Source organism: Pongo abelii, chromosome 16 (assembly GCF_028885655.2).
Source record: "Pongo abelii isolate AG06213 chromosome 16, NHGRI_mPonAbe1-v2.0_pri, whole genome shotgun sequence".
Lineage (NCBI taxonomy): Eukaryota > Metazoa > Chordata > Mammalia > Primates > Hominidae > Pongo > Pongo abelii.
The window spans coordinates 81406536-81418565 of NC_072001.2; the positions used below are offsets into that span (position 1 = coordinate 81406536).

At 43.5% G+C, this 12030-nt stretch overlaps 1 protein-coding gene across 2 annotated transcripts in view; it reads right to left on the minus strand.

Moving 5' to 3' along the window:
• The window catches only part of TBC1D2B (TBC1 domain family member 2B), an 82155-nt gene that overhangs the window by 31420 nt on the left and 38705 nt on the right, over positions 1–12030 (minus strand). For both annotated transcript variants that reach the window (XM_054547053.2, XM_054547054.2), the window contains exon 4: positions 3205–3368. In XM_054547053.2, coding sequence (XP_054403028.1) covers positions 3205–3368 — 164 coding nt within the window. The remainder of the gene's footprint in view (positions 1–3204; positions 3369–12030) is intronic.

Genomic DNA, 12030 nt, shown 5'->3' on the forward strand with positions numbered 1-12030 from the left:
TGAACCTGGGAGGCGGAGGTTGCAGTGAGCCAAGATCACGTCATTGCACTCCAGCCTAGGCAACAAGAGCGAATCTCCGTCTCAAAAAAAAAAAAAAAAAAAGTATTCGGGAATACTGTCAGGCCAGGCACAGTGGTATGTACCTGTGGTCCCAGCTATTGGAGGCTGACGCAGGAGGATAGCATAGGCCCAGGAGTTCAAGGCCAGCCTAGGCAACACAGACACTCCATCACTAAAAAAGAAAAAAAAAATACTATGGGATCTAAATAAATTTTAGTGTAGATAGATTGAAATATATATACTCACATTATAAAGAGGAGACAGAAGGGAGTATATAAGTGTGATTTATATAAAGTTAGAAAACAGGCAGAACCAACCTACACTGTTAGGAATCAGTACAATGGTTCCCTGGGGCGGGGTAGTGACTGGAAAGGGCACGGGGATGGCAGCTGGCTCCTGGGGTGTTGGCATCGTCCTCTTTCTTGAAGTGAGTGCTGGTTTCATGGGTGTATTCAATTTGTGACAATTCACTGAGCTATACATTTCTGATTTGGGGACTTTTCTGTATGTTATACATCAATAAAAAGTTTACTTAAAGATAGGGGAAAATACAAGGAAGGGTAGTTCAATTTCTGTGAATAACATGGACAAGTTGGAGGGCTGATTCTTAGAGCCATTTCAGGAAATACTCATGAAGAGAGTAAGATCAAAGTCTAGTGACATCTTTGTCTCTCTCTCTCTATCACATAAACTCCCCTCAAAGGGGATGAAGGGCTGGGCAGAGGGCTAAGAAGGCTGCTATCCGTCAAGAAAACAGTCTCCATGGTGCAGGGAGTTTCTCCTCCCGTCCCAACTCACTAAGCACTCCCGATTCTTCCTCCCCAGTCCTGCTCACATTCATCCTTCCATTTCACCCTCAGTCTCTACTGGAAGTCACAGCCAACAGTACTTATTTTCAATAACCCAAATCCCCAGTTTTAATCTCTTTTTTTCCAGGCAGCATTATCAGCTCATACTGAGCCCCTCTTCTGGGCACTCCCACTGGCCTTGCCATGCATTAGGTAATTCAGCACATTCAGTGTGGCCACATTCTACACCATGTCACACTGGGCCAGTGGGTTCTACACCAGGATCCTATGGAGCACAGGTAAGCTCCCTCTCACAGCAAATCATGACAGTCCTTTTCCAGGAGACAGAAAAAATATTTCCTTTCCTAAGTGCTTACTCTTACAATAAAGGTTTCCTCAAATCCTGCACCCTATTCCTGCTGGCCCATGCTAGAATCAGGCATAAGGTGGAATTTCAAAATTATTTATTGTTATTTTATGTTTAAAACATCAATATTCTCCTAATGAATTAATAAATCTAGGACTGTGGCCAGGCACGGTGGCTCACGGCTGTAATCCCAGTACTTTGGGAGACCGAGGTGGACAATCACCTGAGGTCAGGAGTTCAAGACCAGCCTGGCCAACATGATGAAACCCTGTCTCTACTAAAAATAAAAAAAATTAGCCAGGCATTGTGGTGGGCACCTGTAATACCAGTTACTCAAGAGGCTGAGGCAGAATCGCTTAACCCGGGAGGCGGAGGTTGCAATGAGCCAAGATTGTGCCACTGCACTCCACCCTGGGCGACAGAGCGAGACTCCATCTCAATAAATAAAATAAATAAATAAATCTAGGATTGTAAATGGCTGTTAAAAGCACCAGGCAAAAGGTTGATGGAGAATTTTATGAATGAATCAGGATGACAACCCTAAATCCTGATCAATCTTAATATCAAAAGAGAGAAACCAGACATGATGTGGCTTCAGATGCGATACGATAGGAAGCACGCAGCATCTCCCCACTAAAACAGCATTCCTGTCGAATCAGAAGTCAACCCTGAATCTGGGCAGGCCTCCGGTTCTAACTGCCAGCATACAGGAATTACATGGGACAGAGAAGCACGTTAAATGACCCCACAGAAATACAATCAGCAAACCCAAACGTGGGAGACTCCTCAGCACGAAGACCTGGTTTCTTCAACAAATGTGGCAAAGGAGGGGGAAGGGAAAAAAAGCCAGGGAGCTGTTTAGACTAAAAGAGACCTAAGAAGACACCAATTAAATACAATGTGTGGGTCTTGTTTGAATCCTCATTTGAACAAACTGGCTGTAAACAGACACTTAGGGAACAATTAAGGAATTAGATAATACTAAGGATTATAATAATACTAAGGACTGTAAATATAAAAAAGAAGTTGTGGTTATAATTTTTTTTTTTTTTTTTGAGACAGAGTCTTGGTCTGTCACCCAGGCTGGAGTGCAGTGGCGCGATCTCGGCTCACTGCAAGCTCTGACTCCCAGGTTCACGCCATTCTCCTGCCTCAGCCTCCCAAGTAGCTGGGACTACAGGTGCCCCCCACCATGCCCGGCTAATTTTTTTCTATTTTTAGTAGAGATGGAGTTTCACCGTGTTAGCCAGGATGGTCTCGATCTCCTGACCTCGTGATCCGCCCGCCCTCAGCCTCCCAAAGTGCTGGGATTACAGGCGTGAGCCACCACGCCCGGCCGGTTATAATTTTTTGAAAAGAGTCATTATCTCTTAGAGATACACACTATAGCATTTGCAGACGCAGTTGCAGATTGCAATTAAATAATATTAAGGATTTATTGTAACTGTAAATATAATAAAGAAGTTGTAGTTACAATTTTTTTTAAAGAGTCATTATCTCTTAGAGATACATACTAAAGCATTTGCAGATGCAATGGATTAATGCCTATAATAATAATCCAGCTGACAGTGGGTGCAGGGAGTAGCAGGAGCTTAGAGACGGAGAAGGAAGAAAAGAGACCATAGTTCACATTGTAGAAGCTGGATGATGTGTATACCAGAATTCATAAGACTATATTCTCTTCTTTTGTGTACATTTCAAATTTCTATAAAGTTTTTAAAATCAATATTTCCATAAAGACGATCATGACTTCCAAGTGTGCTGTCTCCCCAAAAAAATTGAGCCATTGGACTAGACAGTCATTTATTTCTTATAACATTTATTAAATAATTTTTTAAGCCTTTATGTTTTAAGTCCGACAAAGAGAATGCAAGCCCCCATTGGTCCTTATGCTTCTCGAAATACCTGCTAATAATGTGTCTCCCACATCACTGCTGGTTAACAGATGGCAGTACAGAGAATGACAGACAACAGGAAGTACGTTCATACCTTTGTTTCCTTCAGGGGTCAGCTTCTTCTTTTCTTCCTGTACTATGGACTCCTCTAGGTCCTTAGGGGTTGGGTCTAAAAGTTCCCACTCTTCATTGGTATAAAACACAGTCCTCCGACTATCATTATGTCCTCTCCCAGGACGGAAAGAAGACATCGAATTCCTATTGGGAAAAACAATACGTGTTATTAACAAAAACAAAAGTAAAACAAAACGTAATCTCACGTATATAGGATTGGCAAAAATTTAAATATCTGATGATACCAAATGTTGGTGAGGATATGGAGAAATGGGGATTCCTTTTTTTTTTTTTTGAAATGGAGTCTCCCTCTGTCACCCAGGCTGGAGTAGAGTGGTACAATCTTGGCTCACCGCAACCTCTGCCTCCTGGGTTCAAGCAATTCTCCTGCCTCAGCCTCCCTGAGTAGCTGGGATTACAGGCTGCGCCACCATGCCCAGCTAATTTTTTTTAAAATTATTTTTAGTAGAGACGGGGTTTCACCATGTTGGCCAGGCTGGTCTCCAACTCTTGACCTCAAGGTGATCTGCCCACCTCGGCCTCCCAAAGTGCTGGGATTACAGGCGTGAGCCACCTCAGCCAACCGAAATGGGGATTCTTATACACTGCTGGTGGGATTATAAATTGATACTATTACCATGCAGAGGAACTCAGCAAGGTACTGTTAAGTTGAAGAGGTGCCTACCCCTAACACTCAGTATTTGCTAAAAGAAATTCTTACATATGTGCACAAGGAGACAAAAGCAAAAACATTCACTGCAGCATTGTTCATATTAGAAAAAAATAAAAAGGTACAACAACCTAAACATTCATGAACAGGAGAATAAACTGTGGCATATTCATATAGTCAAGTACTACACAGCACTTAAAATTAATTCATTCATCCAGCAATTATTGATTGAGCCCACAACATGCCAGGCAATATTCTAGATGTTTGGAATCTCCCAGTGAACAAAACACAGCAAGATTCTTATTCTTGTGGAATGTACATTTCAGCCAAAGCTATATGTATCATAGGGATAAATTTTTTAAACACTGAAAGAAAAAGAAAATGGAAGAATTATAGGTACCACATGATACTGTTTTATACCTTCAGATTATACTATTAACAGAGACTACTTATGGATACATATGTATGTAGTAAAACTATTTTTTAAGTCCACACACAAATTACAATTATCAAATACAGAATATTGGCAACCTCTGTAAAGGTAAAGAAGAATAGGATCAAGAAGAGAGGATTTAGCCAGGTGCCATGGCTAATGCCTGTAATCCCAGTAGTTTGGGAGACCGAGGTGGGCATATCACCTGAGGTCAGGTGTTCAAGACCAGCCTGGCCAACATGGCGAAACCCTGTCTCTACTAAAAATACAAAAATTAGCTGGGTGTGGTGGCGCACACCTGTAGTCCCAGCTACTCGGGAGGCTGAGGCACGAGAATCACTTGAACCTGGGAGGCGGAGGTTACAGTGAGAAGAGATCGCCCCACTGCACTCCAGCCTGGGCGATAGAGCGAGACTCTGTATCCAAAAAAAAAAAAAAAGAGAGAGAGAGATAGGATTTTAGTAATGTTCTGTTTTTAAAAATGCAATAGAAATATGACAAAACTATAAAAATGAGTCATGGCTATCTGAGTAATCAATATACTTGTCTGTGTGCTAAAAATATTTCATTAAAAGTTTTAAAAAGTAGGTTGAGATTTCTGCTTCCAGTGAAGATGGAATAACAAGGACTAGATTTATCCTCCCCGGTGAAAACTAAAGAATTGAAAAAAAAAATTAAAAATACAGGAAACCATGGTTTTCGGACATTGGCCACCAGGCAGCACAGGACAGTGATCCTGAGAAAGGGAAAGCCAATGAGGTAAGCCCACCTTACTGCCTGGAGACAGTTTCCAGGCCAGGCTGCAGGCAGGGAAAACCCAGGAGGAGCCCAGCATCTCTCTGAGATGAGAAGATAGAGTGGAGACTCTCAAGGCAGTTGCAGCTCATAGAGCAGAGTACTAGAGAGAAGAGAGCTGCACAGAGGGAGTGTCACAGAGATCTTAGATGGTATCCCCAAGTCTTCAACTGAGTACTGATTGCGGCTTCGATGTAAGAAAGCTATCTGAGGACCGGGAGAGAACCAACTGAGAGAAGCAAAGGAAACCATCCCTGAGCCTCACATGGGACCAGGAATAGTGCCTACTCTCACCAGTCAGAGTGGAAAACCTCATAATTCACAGGGCATCAGAAAGATTACTGAGAAAGGCTACCGATGGTATCCCTAAAGCCTGTGCTCATCCTACCAAGCAAAGCTTAAAAGCAAACTTCAAAAGGATCAAACTGTTCCACAGTCATTTAATACATCCGAGAACAAAGCCCAAGCATATTTATAGCAATACAAAAAAAAAAAAAAATCCAGCACACAAAAAGGTAAAATTCACAACATCTGGTATTCAATTTTAAAAATGACCAGGCACGCACGAAGTGGGAAGTACAAGTCACAATGAGGAAAAAAAATCAATCAACAGAAACAGATCAGAAACAACAAATGATAAAATTAGCAGACAGGGACTCTAAAAGTTATAACTGTATTCTTTATGTTCTAGAAGCTAGAAAAAAAGAATAAACATCTTAGAGACATAGAAAATTAAAAAAAAAAAGATTTAAATAAAATTTCCAAAGATAAAACTACAACGCCTATGATGAAAAACATGCTAAATGGGAACAAGAGCAGACTAGGCATTGTGGAAGGAAAGACTAGAAAATTGGATGATCCTGCAACAGAAACGACCTAAAACGAAACAGAAATATGACCTAAAATGAAACAGAAAAACGACAAATGAAAAAAAGGAAGGATGGATGGACCAATGAGCCGGTCACTGAAGGAGACGAGAAGCGGAAGAGATGGAATAAAAGTATGTGAAGAAATAATGACCAAAAATTTTTCTAAATCTGATGTAAACCATCAATCCACAGATAAAAGAAGCTCAACAAACTTCAAGCACAAAAATCATGAAGAAAACTGTATCAAGGCATATCATAATCAAATTGCCTAATACAAATAATATTTAAAGTTTTAAGTATAGCCTTAATTTGCAAAAGAAATAAAGGAAGTCAAATTTTTATAGTTAAACTGTCAAAAGGTAAGAGGTATGTGTTCATTATGAAGAGACATCTTAACTTAATTCATTTGAGCAGTCGGTAAGTGGAGTGGTGAGGAGAGGACATGCTCACATGAACCACCTTACTTACACGCACACACACATATATACTTATATTCTCTTACTTAATAGATCCATACTTATCCCTAAAGCAATAAAAGGAATAAAATACGAAAACACCAAACAATATAGGTAAGTCTCCAAAACATTATGTTAAGTGAAAGAAGACACACAGGAGACTATACGGAGTATGATTCCATTTATATAAAAATTTTTAAAACTCAAAGCTATAGTGACAGAAAGCGGATCAGAGGTTGCCCAGGGCCGGGTATTAAGGGAAGGGATCAACCGCAAAGGAACGTGAAGGAATTTTTAAAGGTGTAGAAATGTTCTATTTTTCTTTATTATGGAGGTGTTTACATCGTTGTGTATAATTTCTTAAATTCATCAGCCTATTCACCTAAAATAGGTGAACGTATTGGAGGTAAATTATAACTCAATGAAGTTATTAAAATAAACATGCAAATAAATAAGGAAGAGGAAGAAATGTATCATTTGGTGTTTTCTGAGGTGGATTAAAGGCAAGGGGTGAAAAGGTGGCTTTATCTCTAGTTTGAATCAGACAGATGATAGTCTCATGTAAAACAGTCATTTCTCAATGTGTTTTTTAAAGCATATCGTTTCTCCTTTTTACTTGTACTTTAAAGTCCAGAAGAATACAGAGAAATTATATAACACGCTTATGTTCTCATCATGCTATCACAGTATATGGATGTATGGCCTTTGGCTAACTGCTTTAACAAAGAGTCACCAGGAACCAACAATTATGCCTGTTTAGAACTGATACTCACTTTCTCATAATTTATTTACTTAGGACCAACAGGGAGCTGGTAAACGACATATAGCATCTTGCACGTGCTATTTATTTTCTGTCTCTTCTACAGCCTGGCATTGTGCCACACATCTTCACAGACAACTGCATAGAAGAAGTCTAGTCAATTCCCCATGGTAACCCAATGAGCAAGATACTGTATAAAGTCTGATTTTATAAAAATTATAAAATTGTAGAGAAAACTATTTCAAAATAGCTGCTCAAAAAGAAAACTCTCACAAATGCTGGCTATACTTCTGTTCATTCTTTTGACATGACTGGTTCGTCACTTCACAGAGCACTGGGGCGCCGCTGCACCACGACTTTTCAGTGGCCCTGCCTACAGCAAGGATCTCACAGGAGCCTTCTCTCAGGTGGCATGTGACTGCCACCACTGTCAATTGTAGGAGTTAAATTCTCCTTGCCATTTGCCCGAGCTGTCAAACTGTGCTCCTCAGCTCTGGTTCCTAAAGGGTGAGTGCAGAAAAGAGAAATAAGAGCAGGGACACCCCCACACGGCCTGGGGAGAGAGAACAGTAATTTCAGTGACTTAGAACTGCCACACACCCTCCTTCCTCCCACTGCGGTTTTGGGTTTCCAGCCTGTTGCAAGCCTGAGTCGTACACTGCCGTGCTCTCACCTGCAGCTGAGGGACAGCCTTGCTGGAGGTGCGGTGCTACTTGTCAAGTCCTGGATAAGAGAGAAATGGAATCAGGCTCAAAGTGAAAGCCTCTTGAAGCTGAAACAGTATACAGCCAATTCCTGTTTTTGCTCTTAAGTGGCGAAACCCAATGCTAGGACTGTGCAAAAAGGGGGTCATTACAGTGCAGACTTCTCAGACACACTCACCCTATCTGCTCTGGCCCACAGAGGCCTCGGTGGCAACCACGTGTCCTGCCTGTGCACTCCACGAGGAGTTCACAGCTGGTTTAAATGGAGGTGCTTTTTTAGCTGGTGTTAGAGGCTGTTCTATGACAGTATTTGTTGTTTAAAGACCCCAGTCTCATTTGACAGATCTTTGAGAGGCCTTCTGTGTTCTCCCAGGCATTGTGCCAGGTGCCCACCTATAAACACTCAGCTGCTCTGATCTGAAATAGAAAGTGAGGCACCACCAAGCAGCAAAACAGCACCTTGTTAGGGGCAGTGGTCAGCCTGAGCTTTTTAAAACTAACACCAGCAATCTGTATCATCGTTAAGAAAACCTCTTTCCGGTGGAAGTCTGCACAGTTTAAAATGTCTAACTAAAACAGTAATAACTTGTTCGACATTCGTTTGAATTCTGATAACCAGCTAGAATTTACAAGTTGACACAATTGTTGGGAAATGTTCCATCAAATTTCTTCCAAGTTAACCCCTCCACAAACCGCCTGCACAGCCAGGTTTCAGGCAAAACCACAACCTCTTCAGCAGGGGGACGACACTGCCAAGGCAGAGGTTTGCACTTGCCAGGACTCTGTGCACAGGAGGGAGGCAGGCTACCACTGCTTCCAGCTCCCTCCCTCCCTCCAGACTACAGGCCCTGTTAAGGGAAACAAAGGTGGCAGGACAGGGAGGAGGTTGTGTGGGGGGGTTTCCTCTGACTGGCAACAGCCATCTCAATAAAGCTGACTCAGTATTTCCTCCTCTACAAATTAATTCCTCAAATGTATTCTCACAAGGGCACAGAAATGTATGTACAAGAATATCAGAACAATGCTATTTGAAATGACAGAAAAGTAGAAACCAGCAGATGTCCATGGCTAGGAAACTGCTTAAATTAGGGCACGTTCCTATAACTGAATTCTGTTAGAACAAGAGCTCTAGTAAGGGCTAACAAGTTTGGACATTCCAGATAAGTGTCTATATAATGTGTCAGCTCAAAGGGGCATGGCAGGTGGCCCTACACTCCCCACCACCGCTGACCCCTCCGGACCCATCTGCTGGTGAGAGCACAGCTTTGGTGCAAGTGGGCCTCATGACATGGTAAATACAGAGAAGCCATGTCTGAGGGAAGAGTGAGCATTCTAAGTCCCTGAAGTAGCTATGAACTGACATAGTGGATGCTGTACGATCCCTCTAAGTCACATACACACAGAGCAAAGTTCAAGGTGCAGACATAAGTACCTTCAGTTCTAGTGGTGACTTCTGGTAAGTGAACTTAAAAGGACTTTCACTTTTAACTGTGTACCCCTCAGCAATGATTGATTTTTCTTTTTATATGCATGCATGCTTATTGCAATGAAGTACAAACACACAACTAAGAAGGCAGGCCAAATGGGGAAGCTGTCAGGTGGCAGGCCTGCAAGCCAGGTCACTTGCTATGGTTTGAATATCTCCTCCAAAACTCATGTTGAAATGTAATTATCATTGTGACGGTATTAAGAGGTGGGACCATTAAGAGGTGATTAGGCCATGAAGGCTCAGTCTTCACGAATGGATTAACACTGTTATCTGGGGAGTGGGCCTGGATTCAACTACAGAAGAGGAGACGGCAATGTGGCCAGGGAAGCAGAGATTTAGATAAAGGCAGCCACAGGCCAAGGAATACCAGCAGCCACCAGAAGCTGGAAGAGGCCAGGAACTAACTCTGCCCTGGAGCCTCTGAAGAAAGCAGTCCTGCCAACACCTTAACTTAGGCCTAGTGAAGCTGATTTTGAATTTCTGGCCTCCCAAACTATCAAACAATAAATATGTGCTGTTTTAAGCCACCAGTGTTATGGTCACTTATAGCAGCCAGAGCAAATTAATACAATTACTCTCCAGTAAGCTACTGTCCTTCAAACCAAGGACTTTGAGAGGCTGCTTTCTGTTGTGGTCCAGGCTTCAGCTGGCATTCAAGTTTGGAGCATTAACGTCCAAAGTCAGAATATATTTACTTCTGATATTATGTCTTTTGGTCCTGAGGACCTGGAAAGGTGTCATCAGAAGGACCCTTTCCAAAATACTCTAGACATTTACCTGGACAGATGAGTACATTACCCTTCCAATTCTAAGACATCAGAGCAAACACCTAATAAACATGCACAGCCTCAAAGAAACCAAACATCTAAGAAACAATATTCTTACTGTAGAACTTTCAGACAGGCACAGCTCCACAGGTTCCCTACTGCCCAAAGGGCAGACACCCCCACCCCTTCACCCTGGGAGTCCCTGGCCTCCTCAGCTCCTCTTCTATCCTCACCCCCTTAGCATCCTACGCACCTGGCACCAGAACCCATGCCACTCATGAGACACACCCTGTTCTGACTTCCTTGCCTCTGCATGGGTGTCCTTGCACTTGCATTCCCCTTTGGACAGTCCCTCTCCATCTCTCAAGCCCTTTAAGCCAAAACTCATCTTCACAGCAAAACCATCCCAGCCTCTCCCACAACCCACACTGCACAGAATAAGCACTTCTTCCTGGTGTGCCCAGGTAGGCTGTGACATGCTGGGTTCAGCCTTGAACTGCACCCTACAGCCCCTGTGGCAGAGGACTCACAGGCTTGCCTGCCTGTCTTCCTGAAGACCCTTAAACAGCTGACAGCGGGGAGGGACAGCCTCTTCTTACCCAAGGGAACATCCTCAGCCCCATCCCATAGTGGAGGGGAGAGGAAGATGCAGCCGGGAGGGAGGGAGGCCCAGCTGCCCAGCCAGGCAGTCCTGCAGAACGGGATTCTCAAATGCAAGTGATGACCCACTGGGGGCCAGGACATCAAATTAAGGAGTCAGGAAATCAATTTTGAGGGTCATGACAAGCTTTTTTTTAGTATTAAAAGACAAAATACTACTTAGCTTTACTATATGTAGCAGTGGAATTTTTCTTTCTGTTTTATTTACATAACAACAGTATACATTTACATACAAAGATGTTAATTTTCTGCTGTCAGTTCCCAGTCAAAAAAGTGAACAATGCTGTGTCAGAAGGTAACATCCTGCCCAGGAAGCCAAACAGAAAGAAAAGTGCTGAGAGGAACTGTCGTCCTGCTAGGGAAGGGAGTGTGGCACAAGGGCAGGTGGGTGTGGGCAGACCCCCCACAAGTATAAAGGGCAGAGGATGAGAAGCCCCCAGGCAGCGGGAGCAGGAGCAGCAGAGCAACTCTGCCCCTGGAAGGGTCTGGAGCCTTCCCTCATCACTCTTCCTCAAGTCGGTGCTGGACACCCACCGTGAGCCAGGCAGTGTGAGGTGCTGGGGTAAACCAGAGACAAGACAGACAGGGTCCCTGCCCCATGGAGCTCCCAGCCTTGCAAGAGAGCTGGACCACAGACAAGTACACAAAGAAATACAGAAACTACAGGGCTATGAAGGAGAAGCACGGCAGTGAGGAGTGGGAGGGACAGGGAAGGCTTCTCTGAAGAATGAGCAGAAGTAACCGGAGAAGAGAGAGCCCGCCCTGCAATGGGACAGCCTGAGGCAGGGCCTGTCGGGAAGACATACATCTGAAGAACTGAAAGAAGTCAAGTGGGCCTGCAACAGAGGAAATGACAGGGGTCAGACCCCACGGGACCCGGAAGGCCATGTTCAGCAGCACAGCCTTCAGCCTAAGGCAATGAGAAGCCTCTGAAAGGCTGAGGCAGTCGATTGAATTGATTCAGGTCCCTTAGAATTGGGTCCCTGTAACAGGTGGACCCAGCACAGGCAGAGGATGCAGACAGGTGCCCTTCCTCAGCCCCCAACTCTAAATACAACAGGAGACATGGCCCAATTGCTCCCTTGGTGGCCCTGGACAAGACATTAAAGTTCTCTGAGCTTCGGCTTGCCATGCTGAGTCATGGTGAAAGGTCTCCGAGTCTACAGGCCAAAGCCACTGGTCCTCTCATGACCGCAGTGATTTC